General features: G+C 55.9%; 12 protein-coding genes across 12 annotated transcripts; 5 read left to right on the top strand and 7 right to left on the bottom strand.

Annotated features, from left to right (window-relative positions):
• Positions 1–382: 382 nt before the first annotated feature.
• Positions 383–2,599, top strand: PHSY_007046 (cytoplasm protein; the record flags this gene model as incomplete). The annotated part of the gene is made up of 1 exon (XM_012337642.1): positions 383–2,599. One exon carries the CDS (start codon positions 383–385, stop codon positions 2,597–2,599), a length of 2,217 nt encoding a protein of 738 aa, XP_012193032.1.
• Positions 2,600–3,456: 857 nt separating this feature from the next.
• PHSY_007045 (aminopeptidase) lies at positions 3,457–4,689 on the top strand (the record flags this gene model as incomplete). Its single annotated transcript, XM_012337641.1, has 1 exon — positions 3,457–4,689. One exon carries the CDS (start codon positions 3,457–3,459, stop codon positions 4,687–4,689), a length of 1,233 nt encoding a protein of 410 aa, XP_012193031.1.
• A 112-nt stretch (positions 4,690–4,801) lies between these two features.
• On the bottom strand, positions 4,802–7,313 carry PHSY_007044 (hypothetical protein; the record flags this gene model as incomplete). Its single annotated transcript, XM_012337640.1, has 2 exons — positions 4,802–5,896; positions 6,021–7,313. The coding sequence occupies 2 exons, from the start codon at positions 7,311–7,313 to the stop codon at positions 4,802–4,804; spliced, it is 2,388 nt and encodes a 795-aa protein (XP_012193030.1).
• Positions 7,314–8,094: 781 nt separating this feature from the next.
• Positions 8,095–8,977, bottom strand: PHSY_007043 (ribosomal protein L22; the record flags this gene model as incomplete). Its single annotated transcript, XM_012337639.1, has 2 exons — positions 8,095–8,279; positions 8,785–8,977. 2 exons carry the CDS (start codon positions 8,975–8,977, stop codon positions 8,095–8,097), a joined length of 378 nt encoding a protein of 125 aa, XP_012193029.1.
• A 647-nt stretch (positions 8,978–9,624) lies between these two features.
• On the top strand, positions 9,625–11,064 carry PHSY_007042 (likely snoRNP-associated pseudouridylate synthase; the record flags this gene model as incomplete). Its single annotated transcript, XM_012337638.1, has 1 exon — positions 9,625–11,064. The coding sequence occupies one exon, from the start codon at positions 9,625–9,627 to the stop codon at positions 11,062–11,064; it is 1,440 nt and encodes a 479-aa protein (XP_012193028.1).
• Positions 11,065–11,678: 614 nt separating this feature from the next.
• On the bottom strand, positions 11,679–13,193 carry PHSY_007041 (potential Endonuclease/Exonuclease/Phosphatase; the record flags this gene model as incomplete). The annotated part of the gene is made up of 1 exon (XM_012337637.1): positions 11,679–13,193. The coding sequence occupies one exon, from the start codon at positions 13,191–13,193 to the stop codon at positions 11,679–11,681; it is 1,515 nt and encodes a 504-aa protein (XP_012193027.1).
• A 274-nt stretch (positions 13,194–13,467) lies between these two features.
• On the top strand, positions 13,468–14,919 carry PHSY_007040 (NADH-cytochrome b5 reductase 3; the record flags this gene model as incomplete). The annotated part of the gene is made up of 1 exon (XM_012337636.1): positions 13,468–14,919. The coding sequence occupies one exon, from the start codon at positions 13,468–13,470 to the stop codon at positions 14,917–14,919; it is 1,452 nt and encodes a 483-aa protein (XP_012193026.1).
• A 116-nt stretch (positions 14,920–15,035) lies between these two features.
• PHSY_007039 (hypothetical protein) lies at positions 15,036–16,094 on the bottom strand (the record flags this gene model as incomplete). Its single annotated transcript, XM_012337635.1, has 1 exon — positions 15,036–16,094. The coding sequence occupies one exon, from the start codon at positions 16,092–16,094 to the stop codon at positions 15,036–15,038; it is 1,059 nt and encodes a 352-aa protein (XP_012193025.1).
• A 204-nt stretch (positions 16,095–16,298) lies between these two features.
• Positions 16,299–16,685, bottom strand: PHSY_007038 (homoserine O-acetyltransferase; the record flags this gene model as incomplete). Its single annotated transcript, XM_012337634.1, has 1 exon — positions 16,299–16,685. The coding sequence occupies one exon, from the start codon at positions 16,683–16,685 to the stop codon at positions 16,299–16,301; it is 387 nt and encodes a 128-aa protein (XP_012193024.1).
• Positions 16,686–16,926: 241 nt separating this feature from the next.
• PHSY_007037 (hypothetical protein) lies at positions 16,927–17,142 on the top strand (the record flags this gene model as incomplete). The annotated part of the gene is made up of 1 exon (XM_012337633.1): positions 16,927–17,142. The coding sequence occupies one exon, from the start codon at positions 16,927–16,929 to the stop codon at positions 17,140–17,142; it is 216 nt and encodes a 71-aa protein (XP_012193023.1).
• Positions 17,143–17,348: 206 nt separating this feature from the next.
• Positions 17,349–18,382, bottom strand: PHSY_007036 (potential anaphase-promoting complex processivity factor; the record flags this gene model as incomplete). Its single annotated transcript, XM_012337632.1, has 2 exons — positions 17,349–18,196; positions 18,280–18,382. 2 exons carry the CDS (start codon positions 18,380–18,382, stop codon positions 17,349–17,351), a joined length of 951 nt encoding a protein of 316 aa, XP_012193022.1.
• A 357-nt stretch (positions 18,383–18,739) lies between these two features.
• Positions 18,740–20,482, bottom strand: PHSY_007035 (major facilitator super; the record flags this gene model as incomplete). Its single annotated transcript, XM_012337631.1, has 1 exon — positions 18,740–20,482. One exon carries the CDS (start codon positions 20,480–20,482, stop codon positions 18,740–18,742), a length of 1,743 nt encoding a protein of 580 aa, XP_012193021.1.
• Between the last annotated feature and the right edge of the window lie 394 nt (positions 20,483–20,876).

Genomic DNA, 20,876 nt, shown 5'->3' with positions numbered 1-20,876 from the left:
ACCAAAACTGGCTTATGTAAGCTCCGGTTGTGGAGTAAGGTGCAGCCAAAAAAAAGTCTTCTTGGTTGGAATCCTTCCTTTTCAGGGTCTGCGTTGGGCTGCCTCTAACTTTTTTCTGTTCCACTTGCAGGGTTCTCGAAATTTTCCGATGGCCTGGAGAGCACACTTTGAGAAACCATCAATTGTACAATACATTGACCTTTCCTGTACTCGAATTGCCACCGATTATCCCGGAGAAGACATCCTAGGTCCAGCAAACCCTACTACAAGCCCCATCGACGGTCTGTCTGAAGCTACGGGCGACTGTTATCCTCAACCGCCACCAGCATCACCCGTACAGCAGCTTGAGAGGATCACCCGCCCATCCCCCACATAGCCCATCATGCCGGCCAAATCAAAGACCAAGAACAAGTCAATATGGCGTTCCGACAATGCTCAGCATTTCCAGCTGGTGCATCGATCGCAGCGCGATCCTCTCATCAACGATCCCGACGCTGGTTCACACGTGCTTCTCTCTTATGATCCAGCTAACCAGTCGCGCGCAAAGGGAAAGACTCGCGCAGAGCTCGAAGCGGATGCCACCGTCATTCGCGACAAGTTTGGCAAGCCTATCAGGCAGAACATCGGCGAAGCGGCCAACTACGGTATCTACTTTGACGATACAGAGTACGATTACATGCAGCATCTTCGACCCATCAACGATGACGAGAATGTCAAGAGGGGAGGCGAGAATGTCGACGAGACGGTGGATACCATCCTCGTCTCATCAGATGCGAATGGGAAGGCGAAAGGCAAGGGAAAGGAGAGCTTTGCGTTGAAAGAAGGCGACGACCTAGGCAAGAAGCAGCCAGGATTGAATCTGCCGGCGTCCGTGCTGCCATCGCAGAAGGAGATGCCGTTCAGCTTCACCTCGCATCTTGCAGTCGAACCATCTCTGCAAGGTTTCCAGCCGGATATGGATCCACATCTGCGACAAGCGTTGGAAGCGCTTGACGACGAGGCGTTCGTGGACGATGACTTGGACGACGACTTCTTCGGTGAGGTCGTGCACGATGGTGAATGGGATGGCGTGGTACGAGAAGAGGATCAGTGGAGAGAACAAGCGCCAGAGGGAGATGAAGCGATCTATGCGGACGCGGCGACAAGAGCGCAGAAGGAGCTCGAGCAGAATGGTGTGGAGAACATGTCGCTCGAAGCAAGAGTGGCCCTCTTCAAGCAGCAGCAGCAGCTCGCTCGCAACAGCAGACAGGCGTCGGACGATGGCGCAGAAGATGACGAAGACGAGGAAGATCGGGATCAGCTTGCATCTCTGCGCGGTGGATCCAGAGCTGGAACCATGTACACGGCAGGAGGCTCTGCGATCGGCAAGAAAGGTCGACCAGGTGCGCTAGCAAGGAGAGCAGCGAGCACCAAAGCCCCTTCGATCGGCGGTGGAAGCACCGCCTGGTCGATGAGCTCGTCCGCCATGTTCCGTAACAAGGGTCTCTCTGATCTCGACGACCGCTTCGCTCAGCTCGGACGCAAATATGGAATTCGCGAAGATTTCGATCCATCCCTCGAGGCGCTCGAAGACGAGGAGTTTGTCGATTCGGACGGAGACGAGGCAGGCGAACCGGTGACGCGCGAAGACTTTGAGGGGATCATGGACGACTTCCTCGCCAAGTACGAAACAAAGCATGGCAAACTCCGCGAAGCGCTCGGTGGTGTCGACTCCACCTCTGTCGAGAAGCTCACCATCCTCCGTCAGGCGCTCGGTAAGGCGCGCATCAACGGACGTGAGTGGGCAGGAAAGGACAACGACGAGGGCAAGGGAGCAGGAGATCTGGGCGAGTACGAGGATTACGAATCGCCCGACGAGGAGATTGTCGATCCGATACCGCGAAGTCACATGCGAGAAAAGTGGGACGTGGAGTCGATTCAGTCTACCAAGACGAACCTGGAGAACCACCCTCGCACCATCTCGGCCAAGGAGAGCGTGTTTGGAGGAAGCAATGCGTCCGCCTTCCGCCCAGGCAGCGTCGCCGGTGGTAGCGCCGTCAACCGCACCATGCTGGGCAACGGCATGGCACCGAGCATGACAAGCTACACCAGTCAACGTCCCTCGGCCTCTGCTTTCCTCAACGACGAAGAGCGACTGCCAAAGATTCGCATCAATCCACGCACCGGGTTCCCCGAAATTGTCGGCTACTCGAAACCTCGCGGCGTCAACGGCAAGAAGAAGACTTCCTCCTCGCTCAACGGTGTCAACGAAGAGGACGACGACGACGACGGACGCGGACCACCCTCAGGCAGCGACTCTGGCTCCGACACGGAAGACGGCGAGAAGCACGACGGCTCCGAGTACGACTCCGACGCAACAGAAGGCGGCGAGTTGGCACGACACATGTCGACCATCGCCGTGACCGCCAAACGCGATCGAAACGAGAGCAAGGAGGACCGCAAGGCGCGCAAAGAGGCGTTCAAGGCCAACAAGAAGGAGCGCAAGCAGCGCAAGATGAAGACTAAGGAGGCCTTCGCCAGCGAAAAGAAGAAGCAGGCAAAGGCCGAGAAGGGCAGGAAGGAGACCGAGGGTGGGCCGGCGGGTATGCGTTTGCTCTAGATGTACAGTCTCCTCAATGCCACCGTGCCGAGTTCGGCCGTCACTGCTGTCTGGCGTACCTTCCGGTCGTGAGTCAGATTGCTTCGAACGAGCGACGAGTGTGTGAGGCCAACGAAAGCATCAGTAGTGAGTTACTCGGAATCCTGTTTTCCATTCCGAGTTGAACGGAAAGCACTTATAGGCTCGGCCAAAGCCGAACGAAAATGTTAGGTTGTTTCGTACATCGATTTGAGGGTCTCCGTTAAAAAAATGGTTTCATCGTAAGCAAGAACTTCCCTGAAGGGTCATCGAAAAAACCATTTTTCGGATCACCAACCTCCTCGAAGTTCTTCATCGTAGCGGTGCAATTCCGACACACAGTGTTAGATCCACCATCGCAAGGATGAGTGGGCGAGCATCTTGAACATGATGTGCAGTGTCATACCATGTTCGCGGTTTCGGCCAAAGCCGAACAGATTTGTTAGGTCGGACATCAACGACTGATGGCCGCCGACGGCAATCTGAAAGCACCGGTCGGTGGAAAGTCGCTTTCGGCCAAAGCCGAACAATTTTGTTAGATAGAAGGGTACACTGAAGGTTGTTAGGTCTTGGGAATTGCTAATCTGAGCGAAAGGGGCAGCAGCGCGCAAAAGAGACCCTGAAGATCGTCATTTGACGCCGATTGCTCGTTTGGCTGTGACTGCTCTGATGCGAGCAAACGGCAAATCCCAACGCAGTTCAACCTCCACCAACACGGATGCGGCAGCGGCCCAAGCTCAGCCGGTCGTTGTCTGCTTTGGGTAGGCGAGTCACCCACCATCACCACCACCACCCATTCTTTTCTACATTCGACCTCAAGACAGAGCTTTCCCTTCGCAATGAAGCTCACCATCCCCATCGCGGCTGTTGCAGTTGCACTCACCTCGGTCTCTGCTTTGCCCATCGACGGCACCATCCACGATGTCGTCTCTACGGGCGGGTTCGCCGGTTCGCTCTTTGGTGGCCTCACCTCGTCCTTCCGAGACGCATTTGCCGCCCGTCTCGTGCAGACCTCTGCTACAGAAGAGCCGTACTGGACCACCGAGCTAGGCAAGCAGCTGCTGTGGTACCGAGGAATTCACTTTATGGACCTGACGGACACGCCCGATCTCGGACAGCTCAACGCTGCTCGACTTCAATCCGAAGGATCCTCCTCGTCTCTCCTCAAGGACTCGACCAAGTTCCCGACCAAGCTGCACCACCAGTCTTCGCTCAAGTCCGTGTTCAAACACATCTCGCAAGACGGTCCCCGCGCCCACCTCTCCAAGTTCACCTCGTTCCACACGCGCTACTACAAGTCCGAGACCGGACGTAAATCCCAAGCCTGGCTCTTCCGCACCGTCTCGGATCTGGTCAAAGACTACTCTTTCATCAAAGTGCAGGAGTTTCCCCACCCTTGGGGCCAGAACTCCATCCTGCTCAAGATCAAGGGAACCAACTCCACCCTCACCGCTTCCAAAGGCGTTACGATCCTGGGTGCGCACCAGGACTCCACCAACCTCTTTCCCTTCTTCGCCGCACCCGGCGCTGACGACGACGGCTCTGGAACCGTGACCATCATCGAAGCGCTGCGAGTGCTGCTCAAGTCGGACTGGCGACCCGAATCGGACGTCGAGTTCCACTGGTACTCCGCCGAAGAAGGCGGTCTTCTCGGATCGCAAGCCGTCGCACAATCGTATGAACGCGCCAACACCAAAGTCCACGCCATGCTGCAGCAGGACATGACCGCCTTCGTCAAATCCGGCACCGAAGAAACCGTAGGCCTCGTCAGCGACTTTGTCAGCCAGCCTCTCACGACCTTCATCGCCTCCCTCGTAGACGAGTACCTCGACATCGGTTACACACAGACCAAACTCGGTTACGCCGGTTCGGATCACGCCAGCTGGACAAAGATCGGCGCAGACAGCGCTTTCGCTATCGAAGCCACGTTTGAGAATTCGAACTTGAAGAGGATCCATACCACACAGGACACGTTCGACTATCCAGAGTTCAGCTTTGATCATTTGATGCAGTTTGTCAGGCTCAGCGCCAGCTTTGTTGTTGAATTGGCTGGGTGGAGTGACAACAAGTAGAGATGGAGGAGGATGTGCATGCAATTACGAATGTCAAGACATAGTCTGGGGTCGACTGCGTGAGTGAAGCGAACAGTCTGTGCGGTGATCGAAATCAAGCCGTGTTTCGACCTCACCCTTGAGCTTCGAGCGCCATCTGCGCCTGCACATCCTCCAACGTCATGTGTCTCTTTGACCAATCCGCCAATTCGTGCTTGGCGATGCTTCCCGAATCACCGTCGTTTCCGTCCCAGGCCGTCGACATGAGACTCGGTTCCTGCGGGTGCCAACTGACGTCTCGCACCGTGCACGCCGCACCGCCACCTGTCCCTCTGTGTCCCCTCCCTGCTCTTCCGCCTCTTCCGCTCGCGAGTGGATTGTCAAAGCCGCTGTTGGCGGCCGAAGCGTGTCGGCGTGGATGCTTGCGTTTGAACCACGGCAGTGGCGGTGACGATGGGTCTGAGGCTAGGCCTGGCTCGCGGAAGACGTCGGCGTCGTCGTCGTCGGATTCTTCGTTGTCGTCCCCTCCTGGGCCTTTGTAGGCGTGGATCTGGTTGGAAGGATCTTTCTCTGCATACAGAGGTCGTACTTTGGATCGATCCAGAACCTGCGCAACGGTGCCGTCGAGGTTCCAAATGTGAATCTTGCCGTCGGCACTGCCACTGTAGATGTATTTCTGACCCGTCGTTTCGGCAGGCGAAAAGTGACATCGGATCAACGTCTTGAGCACCGCATGACCACGGTACGTCATCACCGAACAATCCTGCGGATGCGCCTGGTAGCGCGGCTGTCTGTACGACATGTTCCGGTAGTCCCAATTTCTCAAGCCGTAGTCGAGGTGCGTCATGCGGTCAAACTTGGACGAGCTGTGCATCATGCGGAGGTCCCACAATCGACACGATTGGTCCTTGCCGTTCGAGATGCAGTATCGACCGTCGCCTTTCGGCGAGACGTAGGTGACACCTTCCGTATGACCCATCAGCACACCCGCCGGCTTTCCACCCGATAGCGAGCGACGATCCCACACTTTGACAAACGAATCGTCCGAGCCCGAGATGAGCACGTTGGAAGACGCAGCATCGGCGAATGCGACGGCATTGACATCGTCCGAGTGACCTTCCACTCGAAGGACACGTCGACGAGCTTCAATGTCGTAGACGTAAATGTCGCCAAAGTGGGCACCAGCGACGATCTCGCGCGAGTCGCCAGAGAAGCGAATCGACCAGATCTGTGACAGCAAAAAAAAAGAGCAAGGATGTGTGAGCCAGTCGATTCGTTCAAATGCAACGAAGACGGGTGCGAAGCCGCGTCAAAGTGAAGGAGGAAGCTCTTACCGCTGAGCGCCATCTTACCCCAGTGTCGTCGTCTCCGGTGTTGCTAAAGTCAAGCATGACCTGGTTATCGCTCGGCGTCCTGCCCCCGGACTCAAAGTGCTGCTTTGTGGGCACGAGATGCACAAACGGTGTGATGCTCGAGTAGATCATCCACTGGTTGTCCGGGCTCAGATTGGCGTCGGTGATGGTCCAGTTGCCCTGCCTGCCTTGGATACTTTTGGTCATGTTGAGCGATGTATACTGCGTCGTGCCCATGGAGCTAAAGAACCAGCTATTGCGGACACGCCTTGGTCCATCGTCGTGCACCTGGACGGTCTTTGGTCCTGCTACGGTAGTGTCGTACATATGGACACGGAAATCCTGCGTGCAGGTGTAAAAGAAGGAAGAGTCTTGAGAGTACTGTCCGCAGTAGACGCGCGCCGGATACGATGCGACGATGGTGCCGTTGGTGTTGGGCACAAACGAAGCCATGTCTGCCTTGGCTATGCGGCGACGGGCGTATTTGCGTTGGTATAGAAGGTCGGACATGTTGCTGCTTTCTGCAAAGGCGGAGGGTGACGCATCGAGGGGACGCTTGGGTTGACGACCGAATTCGCCGCTAAGGGCGAGCTCTTGTCCTGATCGGATAGGTGTTGTAGTGGGCTCCCAGAAGTCGGCCATCTGTGATGAGCGAGCCATGTGATACCAATTGTCTTCATCGTCGTCATCGTCATCGTCGTCATCTTCCATCTCGTCGTCATCCTCATGGACTGCTCCTCCGGTGGCAGCAGCGAGAAGACGTTGCAAGCCTGCGATACCGATGCTGTTGAGTGCCCTCGTTATCGACTCTCTTGTGTTGAGTTCTCCAATGTCTTCCGTGTTTCCCTCCTCGTTGGAGGCTGCAAGATGCGCGCGCAGGAGCTCGCGAATATCGATTGTGATGCTCTGTCCTCTTCTCCCGGACGGCTCATCATCATCATCATCTTGCTCGTCGTCGTCGTCATCGTCCTCATCCTCGTCATCGTCGTCCGCCATTTCGATTTCTAGGCCACCGGCATCTTGAATGAGGTCCTGGTACACGTCTTCGTCTGATGGGATGTACTCGGAGTCTTCGTCATCGTCATCGAATTGGGTGCCGAAGGAATCTCGCGCTTCCGCTTGGGCGACCATCTCTTCCAAAGCATCTTGAAGGAGCAAATCCTCGCCCTCTTCGCTGTCGTTGGCGTCGATGTAGTCGCTGTTGTCGTCGATGAAGATCTCGTCTTGGGCCTGAGTTTCGCTCAGATCATCGTCGATCTCGCCATCTCTGGCGTAAGCTCGCCGGCCCGACATTCTTGCAGCGGCGGTGAGGACCACGCCAATCTATCAGGCAGATTCGCAGTGCCTCGATGGAAATGGCTGCGTGTGTAGGGTCGATGCCAATGCTGAAATGAGCTGTTGAATGGCGCGAACGATGAACCTCGCGCTCGGTGCAGGGCGGCTCGATGAGGACGTGGTGGAGGGTGGGCATCAAAGGGCCTACCGAGAGGATCGAGAGAGTTGTGCACAGGGCAGCTGCGGTATGCTATACTTCGGGTGGAGGAGAAACGCCGCACCCGGCTAATTTGGCAATCGCTGGTGCTGCGCGCAAGACTGGCGGCATTGAAAGAGTCAGCTTCTTCGGCCTGAGAAAGGCTGTAAGGGTCTCTCAGCTTGCCCGGCGTTGCTTTTTTACGTGAGCCCTGCAGCAGCGCGGCTATCCACCGGGCTGTCGTTAATTCAAGACAAGCTGTTGTCCCGGTCTAACATCTTTCGGCCTCCTGCGAAGGATCTTCTCGCCGACATCAGTGTGTAGGCTGTTCCTTCTGTACCTGATGTTCGCAACGAAGGCCATCTTCAGTCTCATCGAAGACACAGACAATTCAGCAGCAGGCGAATGATGTAGAAGGGGTGCCGGGTCTGAGAGTCGAAGCTCCCGTTTTCCCGGCTTTTGAACAGGTCGTCGTTCAAAATTTCATCTGCCATACGAGGCTACATGTACAGATTGCAACAATCGACGAGACCGAGAAAACTCTGACGACGAAACCCGCGACACAAAAGCTTCACCTAGCGTGGGACCACACTGGCGAGACGCTTAGTTCTCGGCCTCCTCCTGGTCGTACGAGACGTTGAAGAACTTGATCTCGTAGCCGTCCTTGGAGGTGGCAACGACACGGAGCCAGTCACGAAGCTGCTGCTTGCGCAGGTGCTTCTTAGTGAGGTACTTGAGGTAACGCTTCGAGAAGGCAACGTTGGTGTTGACCCAGATCTTGCCCTCACCTGTGAATCCAAAATGAGTGCGCCAAACGTTTGCAAAAAGACAAAACGGCAAAGGTCGATATCGAGGACGAGAGAGCTTGAGTCAGCCATCTCCGACTCGAGTGCGCGATGCGACCTTTGAAGAGGAAAGGGAATGGATGGGAAGTTGGAAGCAGAGCGAGGCGGCGAGCAAAAGGAGGCCTAGAAAGCAAGAAAGACAATGATCCGAAAAGTGAAACGTGCCGAAGCCTGGATGTAGGCGAACGCATGCAGGTGGAACTAACTAGAGATCATCGCTACGAGAGAGAATAGCCTCTGTTGCCTTCTGTGTGCGACCCTCTTCCAACAATCAGATTGTCATGATGGACGTCCGCAGATGAAACGGCGCCTTCTCTGTCGTGCTGATAATTGTTCCTTCGTTGCACTGATCATCATCGGAACTTTCTTCTTCCACTCCATGTTTGCCTGTCCTTGCTCCACGTCCTTCTTCCTTATTCCCGTCCATTCCTCGGAACTCAATACTTACCCTCACGGGTGATCTGAACGTGGTCACCGAGGTTGCCGGCCTTGCCGTCAACCTTGATGCGGTCGTGCAGGTACTTCTCGAAAGCGGCGGCGTCAAGGATACCGTCGTTGGCGGGGCCGGAGAAGTCGATGAAGAACTTGTGGGCGGTCTTGCCCTGCTTGGCGCTAGCCTTGGTGGTCTTCTGAACAGCCATTTTGAATGATATGAGAAAGCCTACTGGTGATGTCAGCAAAGCGAGGTGTAGAGATGGTGAGGAGGTGGAAGAGGAAGCAATTCGGCGGCAGCCTAAAGATCATGTCTGTCTGGTCCCTCTGGCTCTTCTCTTTCTTCGCGCGCATCAGAGAGCAATTGGAGAGCCGCCTGCTGGCTCAAGAAACTTTTTCCTCTTTTCTCGTTTTCGCGGTCGTTTGAATTCAAAGTTTCCATGACGGATTACAATTTGGCAGAAGACAACCTCGAAATGAAGACATAATTTCGTATTCAGATCACGTGTGTCTCATAAGCGGCAAAACTCACGCCTTTGTTAGAGCTTGATGTCCCTACAACAGTTGCTTTCGAGAGTGAATTGGTCAGCACAAGTCATCCAGCTCGGCTTCCTTCTTGACCAGATGTGATTTGTGTGATTTCAGAGAGTGGAAGAATTTTTGGTGTGACGACTGCTGCGCAGAAAAAAAGAGCAAACAGCTCACTGGAGCGCTGTCTGATCGCGATCAAGCTGCTCCACCATCGTCATCCCTTCATCATCCGCCTCTTCACTTTCACCAACTCGCTCGACGATTGCCCGACATGTCTCTTCCACTCGGTACCTCGGTCGCCGAGGCGCAGGAACAGGGCGACTTTATGATCAAGCCCGAAAACTCGGGTCCCAAGCTCAACACTTCGGAATGGCCCTTGCTGCTCAAGAACTACGACAAGCTGCTTGTTCGCAGCTCTCACTTTACGCCCATCCCCCACGGCTGCTCGCCGCTCAAGCGTGACCTGCAGAGCTACGTCAAGTCTGGTGTCATCAACCTCGACAAGCCCTCCAACCCTTCATCGCACGAAGTTGTTTCGTGGCTGCGTCGCATTCTCCGTGTCGAAAAGACCGGCCACAGTGGTACTCTCGACCCCAAGGTGACGGGATGCTTGATTGTCTGCATCGACCGTGCGACCCGTCTGGTCAAGTCGCAGCAGGGTGCCGGTAAGGAGTATGTTGCTGTGCTTCGACTCCACGACAAGCTCGAGGACGCCAAGAAGCTTCCTCGCGCCATCGAGACCTTGACCGGCTCGCTCTTCCAGCGCCCACCTCTCATTTCGGCCGTCAAGCGTCAGCTGCGTATCCGAACCATCTACGAGTCCAAGCTGATTGAGTTTGACAACGACCGCCACCTCGCCGTCTTCTGGGTCAGCTGCGAAGCCGGAACCTACATCCGAACCCTCTGCGTTCACCTCGGTCTCTTGCTCGGTGTTGGTGGTCACATGCAGGAGCTCCGCCGTGTGCGCTCCGGTGCTCTGTCGGAGAGCGATTCGATTGTCAGCATGCACGATGTGCTCGATGCTCAGTGGCTCTACGACAACCAGCGCGACGAGTCCTACCTTCGCCGCGTCATCCGCCCTCTCGAGTCACTGCTCACCGGCTACAAGCGCATCGTCGTCAAGGATTCGGCCGTCAATGCCGTCTGCTATGGCGCCAAGCTCATGATTCCCGGTCTGCTGCGATACGAGAAGGACATTGAGGTGCACGAGGAGGTCGTGCTCATGACCACAAAGGGTGAAGCCATCGCGCTCGCCATCGCACAGATGTCCACCGTCGATCTCTCCACGTGCGACCATGGCGTGGTTGCCAAGGTCAAGCGTTGCATCATGGAGCGCGACACCTACCCACGACGATGGGGTCTCGGCCCCAAGGCGCAGGAGAAGAAGGCTATGATCAAGACCGGCAAGCTCGACAAGCACGGCAAGGCCATCAACGGCGTCACACCGGACAAGTGGAACAAGGAGTACGTCGACTACTCTGATGCTGCTGCTACTCCTGCTACTGCTACTTCGGATGCCGATCAGGTCGCTGCTGCCGCTGCCGTTGTCGCACCCGTCACACCCAAGAAGGACGACAGCGACAGCAAGAAGCGAAAACTCGAAGAGACGCCAGGAGCCGCAACAGACGGCGAGACCGAAGAGGAGCGCAAGAAGCGCAAGAAGGAGAAGAAGGAAAAGAAGGCTGCCGAGGCCGCCGCGGCAGGTATCGAGACGCCCAAGTCGGAAAAGAAGAAGAAGGACAAGAAGGAAAAGAAGGACAAGTGAGCTCGTGCATCCTATCCATCCCTCGCCTGCCTCTCTTTCCCGTTTCAACCCCTTTCCGATACGTGGCCACTCGCCTGAGGCACGGCCGACAGCTACAGCTCCGCATCCTGCCACCGCATTGTGGTACAGAGAGGATGGAATGACATTATCCTGCGATTGACTTCTCCCATCGGAGGTTGCAAGGGAGAGCACTCGACCCGCACACTCGCCGTACCGTCGCTGTCCCCACAATGTGGAACCTCCCCGGGCGTTGCGACAATCGCAGCCTTGACAGGCTTTCTGCGGGGTCAGACGATGACTTCGATTAGCGTGGTTCGAATTCTCCATCCCACCTCCGCAACTGCATCTCACCTTCCCTCGTCCGCTATTCAGAGCTGCAGACAGCATTTCAGCGGCAACCCGCGTATGTCTCTGTCGGTCTCCCTATGTCTTGTTCTTCCTTTCTCATCTTCGTCTTTCATGGTTTCTTTCAGGTCTCTTCTTTTTTTTTCTCATCTCTGTACTCTAGCATTTGAATCGTTGTCAGTCTTTCACCTGTCGTGTGTCTATCAAACGTGGGCTGATCGTAGGGGGTTTTCTGAGACGGTATTCGTCGTTCCATCGATGTGAATGACTTAGTGTGACAGTGGCACGAACCTCTCTATCCTGGCTGTGACGGGACGGTGGTCAGATATGAGGAATCCGGCGTCACCTTCGCTCCAGTTGGGTAGGGTTCCGAAGGTTCGTATTCTCCACCTTGACTGTTCTTCCTGCGACTTGGCCTCGTTGTTGTTCAGCCTCTCTCCTCTCGGTTGTGGTGGAGGTTTGGAGGTGGAATGATCCAACTTTGCATCGGCTCTCGTCTCGTCGTGTACGGCATCGTTGTCGAGGAGCATGATGAAATCGATCCGATCGTCGATGGCGTTTCTGGGCGAAGGTTGAAAGTCGGTGAACGTTCGCAGTGGTCCGACGGGCTCTGAGAGCACACCTCCTCCGCTTCCCACCCCTCGCTCGGCATGTGGCGGGAGTCTGCGACCGGAAGCGTACTCGGATCGAATCGGATCCTCGTTGTCCGTCAACAACGGCGATGTCCTTCGCGTGGGCACCGACAGAGCAGTGTCGAGAAACGTCGCACCCGAAGAATTCGCTTCCAATCCGTAATGAGGTGAAACGAGGGTCGACCAGCTACCCTCGTTCCGGGGACTGTTGAGGTCTCCGATCAGTACTACCAGTGGTTCCGAGGAAGGGGATAAGGTTTTCGTGTGATCGGAAGCTGCGCGAGCGCGATCGACGATGAGTTCGGACGACTTTGCACGAGCCACCACACCCTGATGATCGTAGTGCGTCGAGAAGATGTGGATGATCTCGCGCGTTGCCAGAAGGCGCAGGCTGACGTGCGTGCACATTCGGGTCAATGCTGCATCCCATCCTACACTCCCTACTTTGTCTGGCGTGGGTGACAGCCAAAAGTGTTCCACGCCATCCTGTCCGACTCCACCGTGATCATTACCAACACGCTCGAAGGTATCCCTCCGCCAGAACACTGGGACGGCTTCACCCGCACGATCGCCATCATCCCTCCCCACTCCTGCATGATCATACTCCTCACCCAACCACTCTACAAGATTTCGATACTGTCCGTCCAGTACCTCCTGCAACGCAAAGATATCCCAGTCGTTGAACAAGGCCACGTCAGCCACCTTCGGACCTCTCAACAACCAGCTTCGTTCGCCGTGGTACTGCTGCATCAGATACGGAGATGATGACGATGCGAGATGAGGTGCAAATTGCGGGTTGGAGTGTCCGGTGTCGAGTCGTGCGGCTGCGAGCAAGTTTTCGATGGAGTTGAGGAAAGACTGCTCCGAGTCGAAGGCGGTGTCTCGAGAGTAGCGGATGTTGATCGAGCCGATACGCAGGGAGACTCGACCACGCGAGCGAGCGTGTTGCGCAGTATGCACCTTTTGAGTCGCCAGCTCGGATGTGGATGGGGCAGACATCGTGAGGCGCGGCGAAGTGCAGGAGGAAGAGAATGGCGCAACACGACAGAGACCGACAGAGACAAGGTCGTAGCTGCGGAATCGGAGGTAAAGGACAAGGCTGAATGCGAGCGTCGACAGCAGCAGCAGGACTGCTAGTGGGCGATGACGCATCGTTGCCGTGCGGAGGCTTGTAGAGTCGAGGCGACGGTCGCGATGGTGGAGAGCGGCTCAGATGTCGCGGCGAGTGGAATGATGGTTATGCACATGCGCAGCAGCCACGTGGGGAAAGCAAAGAGCAGCGACTGTGCAACGATCTCACATTCGTGCCTTTTTTTTGAAGGCGCCAAAGCCTCCACAAACGAAGAGCTTCGAGCACTGACAGCCTTCCGTCCTGTCCAACCCTCCTGCTCCATACCAACCTTGCCTGCTCTGACAGCAGATAAGAATGATGGCAGTGTCAACCATGAAAAGGACGGCTCGTGTCGTCGTCCGATCAGGCGCATGCAGCACCGCAGCGGTCGGTCCATCGACGAGGCTCGCACCAAGCAATCGAGCGTTTCACGCATCTCATCGTCGACAGGATGAGACTCCATCCCCTGGCACTCCGCTCCGAGCAGGACCTGGCTCATCACACGACCGCTCATCGTCGTCGTCATCCCGTGCCAACTCCGCATCAGGCATGAGCATCGTCAACATCGTTATCGCATCAGCAGCCATCGTGATCGCCGCCCCGCACGCACTAGACCTGTACGGACGTATCACCGGCACCACCCCTTCGCGTTCGACCTCATCCTCGATCCCTGGCAAACTCGAACCCTACACCCACCACCCACTTCCACTGGTCTTGTCCGCCTACTACCCCGATCCAGCCTCCGCTTCGGTCCACAAACTGCTGCACATCGGACTACCAGCTTCTCTCCCGGCGAGTGGTGGAAGCGAAACCGACGAGCTGAAAAAAGCCCTCAGGATACGAAGCGTCTATATCAAAGAGCCGAGCCTAGTGATCGAACGAGCCTACACTCCGCTGTACGATACACTTCCCGGCTCGTACTCGGCCGCACTGCAGGACGCGAGCGCAGAGGAGAGGCAAAGACTTGATCTGCTGGTCAAGAGGTATCCGGATGGAGAGCTGGGCAAGATGTTGCATAGAGCGGTGGCGAATCCTACAGTGCCGCAGCTGGAGGTGAGAGGTCCGGTGGACACGTGGTCTTTCGAGAGAGATTCGGTGGCGGGGGGTGCGATTCCGGAAAGGATCGTCATGGTGGTCGGAGGCACGGGGGTTACGCCTGCTTATCAGTTGGTGACGAATCTGTTCGGTGGACCGACGGGTGGAAGCGGGAAGAGAGCTATGGAGGGTGGACCAATGATTGATGTTGTGTACGCGACGCAGAGTCTGGAGAATGCTTTGCTTTTACCGGAACTACATGCGTTGGCCGCGAACAGCAAGGACAGGGTGACTGTTTCACTCTTTGCAGAACATCTTGCGGGGTCACCCTCACCTTCGACCCTGTCACCGACCCAACTCGCGGCCTTGGGACCAACTCTCAAAGCCTCCACACCCAGCTCATCATCCCGCCGCTCATGGCTGCCCTCACTGTTCAGCAAGGCAAGCTCCTCCCTCGAGCCAAAATTGCACCTTACCTCATCTCTTTCTCCGACCAGCACCACCACGATCCCGGTGTACGAATCAAGGATCACCCAACAGCACCTGGAATCGCTCTTGTCACCACAGAACGGCAAACCGATCCCAGGAAGGACACTGATCCTGGTCTCTGGTCCTGACGGAATGGTAGAGGCCATTGCAGGTTCCAAATCGCGCGACGGTCAGAGTCAGGGTTCGCTCTCTGGCATCCTCGCCAAGATTGGCTGTAGACAGGAGGACGTATTCAAGCTATGATCCTTCATCGACACTGTATGGCATTACTATGAACTCTGTATTGGAGTGATTAGAACGAAAAATACACATCTCCTGATGATGGAAGGGTATACAATGAACCTGAAGCGCAGCTCTGCTCAAACGCCGACTTTCTTACGCTCTCCATCGCGCAACACATTGTTCTGAGCATGCTTCTCCGCCGATCTGAGCGATTGCGTGTGGACGAGTTCCCCGTCTTGTTCCGGATGTGGGAAGCCATCCGCACGTCGCTGGTCGACGCCGACGAGACCGAGGTGGTGTCGGAGCACAGCTGCGAGTTGCGATCTTGCGAGGGCGAGTTTGAGCGAAGCACTGTTTCCTTTGAGATCGGCGTGGGAGCGGATGAGGTTCGAGGTGCTCCAGGTTGTGGCTACCTGTGTAGGTATGGATCTGTCGTTCTCTTCACCGGCCAGCGGTTCAGCGTCGGTTTCGGATTGGCACAGCTCGTGTGGGAGGAGATGTTGAGGCGCTGCCTCGCCTGTCTCCTTGATCGCCTTGATGATCGGTCCGATCGTATCTGATATTGGTTCTCCGAAATCAATCGTCACATCCGCACCCCATCTTGGCAGCCATTTGGGCTTATCCCTTGGTTCCGGCATCAACTTATCAAACCCGGTGATCCAAATCGGCATCACGACAGGCATCTTCTCCGCCTCGATCAGCATGCGACTTATCCCCCACTTGAAGCGTCTCAATCTCGTGCTCGTGCTGACGTTGACGTATCCTTCGGGGAACAGGTGGATCCATTTCCCTGCATCGAGTTTGGATATTGAGTCATCAATCGCTGCTTGGTGGATACCACCGCCACGATGCGTTTCGATGCACTGTCCACTGCGGAAGAATTTGGAGAGGAGGGAAGAGGTGAACATGATATCGCTCGCTCCGAGCGTCCATCGGACGGTGTCGGCGTTGCGAAAGGAGGAAGCGGGGAGCGAGCCCCAGATGGTGGGTTCGTCGAGGACCGAGATGTGGTTGCAGTAGGTTAGCAAGCCGGTATTGGAGGAGAGACGGGAGGAGGAGTGCAGGTGGGAGAGGAATCGTTCGAGACCTCGAACGGTGACTTTGCGACAGCCGAAGCGGAGGAGGTTGCGGGAAAAGGCGGCGACGGCGCGGATGGTGAGGTTGGAGGAAGAGCCAGAGACGGCGGAGGACGACATGGATGCTGTAGCCCGAGGCAAGCGCCTGCTAGAAGATGTGGATGCTGCCGATGCTACCGTTGCTGAGAGAGGCTTGGCAGCTCGCGCTGTTGACCAGACCATATTGTGCCGAGTTCCTTACGTGATGCCGAGTCGTGGTAGCTCCGAGAATAATGGTTGTACGGACGAAACGCCAAATTCGCGGGCTCTTGTCAATCTGGGCTGTCAGCCAAGGGCCGGGTGCCAGCTACGAAGCCGTCCAAGGAGTGTCGCGCCGACGATGCCGAAGAAGGATGGTGGTGTTTCGATAAGACGATCATTGATCTGCGGATCAAACACGTTCGGCTGGATCCGGACCCTCCTGTCACCATTCCATTGCCGTGATTGCCAAGCAGCTTTTCTTGTTGTTTTCTCTCCGCGGCAATCAACGAGCACGTTGACATTCCTTCGCTCTCTTCGGAAAATTAATTTTGCTTTTGCGTCGACAAGGTGGAGGATGACATGTCTGGCGGACAAATAAGGATTACATAATCGCTGAACCTGCAAAGAAAGTTGCGATTGAGAAGGTCTTGGTCGTTCAACCACCTCTTCATCCTCTTCAACGAAGTACATTAAGGAGCAGATCCCTCACGTTCTGCATCACACACTCTATCACACAATCATGGATCTCAGCTCACTAACAGGCAAGCCCGGCGCTGCTGGTGGCGCCACCTCGGCTGAGCGCAAGGAAGCAATCAAGCAGCAAGTGTAAGTTTCATTCCCAATCACTCGCACCATTTACCGTTCCCCGACGGAGACCTGATCCCTTGCCACTTCTTTTTGCGATGATCCCCCCAGCTCTTCCGAACTCGCCATGGCCAACGCGCAACAGCTCATCACCAAAGCCACCGAGAAATGCTACCTCAAGTGCATCCCTGCTCCCGGCGCGAGTTTGTCCGGAAAGGAACAGACCTGCCTCACAAGATGCATGGAGAGGTACTTTGAAGCTTTCAACATCGTCTCCTCCACCTACGTCAGGAGGGTAGGGAATGAACGTGCTGCTGGAACTGTGGCTGAGGCCGGTCTCTAGAGGGGGCGGACGAAGCTAGAATCGAAAATGGCACACTGTGCCGCAGTGCACAGACACTCACCACTCTACTCAAAATCTGATCGACCATTGCATTCGCTACACACCGTCTCGGTCTGAGATCGAATCCTATACACTGTATCAACACAAACTTACACAATCGCATTCAGTCGACGACGTGAATGGCGGATTGATTGATTGACTAGTCACTACCGAATGTTGCCGAACAAGTTGAGTCCAGATCTGCGCAATCCGGCACCAGCTGCACTGTCGTCGTCGTCGTCCACTTCGTCGTTTCGATCCTCTGTGCTTGCAGCGCTCTGCAAAGACAGCAGCTGAGCTAGTGTGACATTCTGAGCGCGACCATATGACGCTTGTCCGTTCTGAGGTCGTAATGGCGGTGGTATCGTCGAATGCGCCAGGCCGTTTGTAGCTCCTCTTTTCGTTCCATGCGAGCTGATGGCGTGGGATTGCTTCGGTCCGAAGACAACCAATCTCCTGATATGCGTATCCTTACCATTCAGGTGATTTGCCAGGATGCATATCTGGATCAACCAAACTTTGATCCCTTCCGACTCGCCTTCCTCGTCATCATCATCATCATCACCCTCATCTCCGGGGCCTCCTCCAGCCTTAGCACCGTCTCCCCCCGCCTCCGTCAGATCCTCCTCCTCGCCCTCCACTCCATCCTCTTCCTCCTCCACCGTCACGGCATCCACGCTACCCGGTGTCATGTTGAAATGCTTCCACCCCTGCGGTGCGTCGAACGTCCTCTGCCGTACCAACGTCAGGTCGTGGTAGTTGGTCCCTGCCTTGACAGCGATCCGCGTGGGCGTGTACGAGTCGTCCTGCTTGACGTCGAGGAAGATCGATAGGTGGGTGACGCACGTTCGGCGTGCGAATTGAATGTTGATGAGGTGAGGTTGGTTGCCGTCCGACTGCCAGAGTTTGGTGAGATCGGCGGAGCGCAGTTCGGACACGCCAGAGCCGGGTTTGTACGAGGACAGGGTCCAGTGGGTGCCGGGTGATGAGCCTACGTCGGTCTTTGTGGTTCGGTCTGGAGAGTCACAGCGGATAGGAAGGGAACGTGAGTGTACGTGCTCAAGGCTCGGTGGTGACGAGCGAAGCAGGTAAGCTTACCTTCGATGTCGTAGATGCGTCGAGATCGTCTACGTTTGCTGCTCGGGGTTGGTGAAGTGACGGTCGCGCCACGACTCGTGCTTGCCACTGCATCTCGCTCCATTTTGAGGGATAGCCGCTGCCTCAAATCGACTGAGTGTGGAACCAAGTGACACGGGCGACGATTGGAACGATGATCGAGGTTGACAGGATGGTGACGCCGACACTTTGAATTTGCATCAACATCCGAAACCAACACTTTGGCCCACGCCGAGAATTGGCGTCTTCTCGGTCGCGTGCGCGTAAAGTGGAGCGAGCAGTCAAGCTCCTCGCAATCAACGCCTGAGAATCACATCACCGACACTTCACGACAAACGCTGCACAGCTCATTAGGAAACTTCATATTCGCGATGAATGGCGTTCCAGAGTGCTGAGTATCAACCTGGACAAACACTCCACGTCCATGCAACACATTGGCTTGCTACTCGCGATTTCCCCCTTCCGCCTGCTCCTCTTCCTCGTCCGTCGGTTTGGCATTCTCATACGATGGCAACTCCTTGTCCTCGATGAACGCACTGCCCACCACCGTACCAACACTGACCACTGCGATGCCAATGAAGACCCACCTGAGCGCAAAAGCGTACGATTCGATGGCCGCCTCCTGCAGCTCTTTGGGCAAGTCCGGTACGATGGAGCTCTTGTGACGAATCTCCGAGATGATCTTGTCCGCACCTTTGCCCGTGATCCTCTGTCGCAGCTGTCGCTTGAGAAGAGCCTGGAAGAGGGTGCCTCCACCGGAAACACCGAGGATCTGACCGGTGTTGCGTGCCATGTACGACATGCTGGTAGCAACCGCGACGTCGGATCGTGGGACCGAGTTGATGAGCGCGATCAGCGTACACGTCAACACACCCGCCGTACCGAACCCGTGCGGCACGATGGCAGCATACGTGAACGCTTCCGAGCTGGATCTCGTGAACAGCGTCACGCAAACGATCGAGACCGTGATGATCATCGAGTTGATTAGGTTGTACTTGTAATACCGACCCGAACTTCGCATCACCACCCCGGCCAACACGGAACCGATGCTGAGCGCGATACTGTTGGGAATGAGATGCAGACCTGCCATCGAAGGAGTTTCGAGCTTCACCGCTTGAAAGTAGAGCGGAAAATGGTAGAGCGTGCCGAACGAGACGACCGAAAGGCAGAAGTTGGCAAAGGCCACGGCAGCTCCCGAGCGTTGCGTGATGAGCCTGAGCGGCAGGATAGGTGTACGCGCGATCTTGGCTTCGGCGTAGAAGAAGAAGCAGATGCTGACGAATCCAAATACGAATCCACCCCACACAGTCGGGCTGGAGAAGGGCACATCGTTGGCGCTCATCAGGCTGAGCGAAATGAGCGTGCTGGAGAGACCAAGAACGAGCGAAAAGGCGCCTGCGAAGTCGATCGATTTGAGCTTGTCCGACGTCGACTGCTGAACCAACCTGTTGGGCGTCTTGACTCTGACGAACGCGAACGCTAGCACGTAGTCGGCAAGCAGCAGCGGGACCTGAAGCAGAAAGGCACGTCGCCATCCGATGGTATCGTTCATCCACCCGCCGATAGGCCCACCGAGACCGGATCCTAATCCGAAAATGATGTTGGTCAGACCTTGCAAGAGACCACGGTTCTTGAGCGGTACCACGTCCGACAAGATGATGCTCGTGTTTGTCGTCAGACCACCGCCGCCGACACCGGCAAGCGCACGAGCAAAGATGAGCATGTTCATCGAAGTGGCTGTGCCGCAGAGCAAGGTGCCGACGGTGAAAAATGTAAGCGCGATGAACATGCAGTTGCGTCGTCCTACGATGTCGGCCAAACGACCGTAGAGTGGGGTGAAGCAGGCGACCGAGAGAAGGTATGCGGAGCCAAGCCATTGAGCCTGTTCGGAGGCGTTGAATGAGCTGCTGATGCTTGAGATGAGGGTGGCAGTGACGGTTCCGTCCATGCTGGCGACAAAGACGGGCACCCAGACGGCGGTGAGGAGCGGCGCGAGCTTGCGCATGGGTGGCATGACCTTGACATGGTCGTCCGCTTCATTTTCTGTTGTTGTGGAAGATGCTACCGAGTCTTCCCCGTTCGTTCCTGAGTGGTTCGGAGTAGATTGATAACCCGTCCGTTGCGAACCTTGATTCTGCGACAAGAGCGAAGACCGCTCGTCGGGGTTGAGATTTGACGTCGCCATGTCGTTCGCCTTCTTGCGCACCTAGCGCTCGATATGATTCGGAAGTGGAGTGATGATGGGCTCGCCAGAGTAGCCTCAATGTAGCAAGACGGAGCGGCTAGTAAGTGGGGTGACGGTGGGCGCTAATGCATCAGCAAGGGTGGATCGAGTGAATTGAGTTACGGCGTTCACAAATCCGAGCTTTATCGTGTGGTAAATCGCCTTCGGCTGTCTTGCCGGCTTCCAATCGGCTAATTTCCTCGAGATTGGCATTCCGCTTCTGATTGGCCTTGTCGTCAGATCTAGTCATCCATATGCAAGGTACATCCTCTGTCGACGGTTCCACGCGGTCAGGTAGCGATTTGACGCTATCAAGCACGGCCGTCTTGCTTCCGAGCTTCCTGTCCAGCTTGGC

The sequence above is a fragment of the Pseudozyma hubeiensis genome (assembly GCF_000403515.1).
Source record: "Pseudozyma hubeiensis SY62 DNA, scaffold: PHS68, whole genome shotgun sequence".
Classification (NCBI taxonomy): domain Eukaryota; kingdom Fungi; phylum Basidiomycota; class Ustilaginomycetes; order Ustilaginales; family Ustilaginaceae; genus Pseudozyma; species Pseudozyma hubeiensis.
This window is presented reverse-complemented; position numbering and strand designations above follow the sequence as displayed.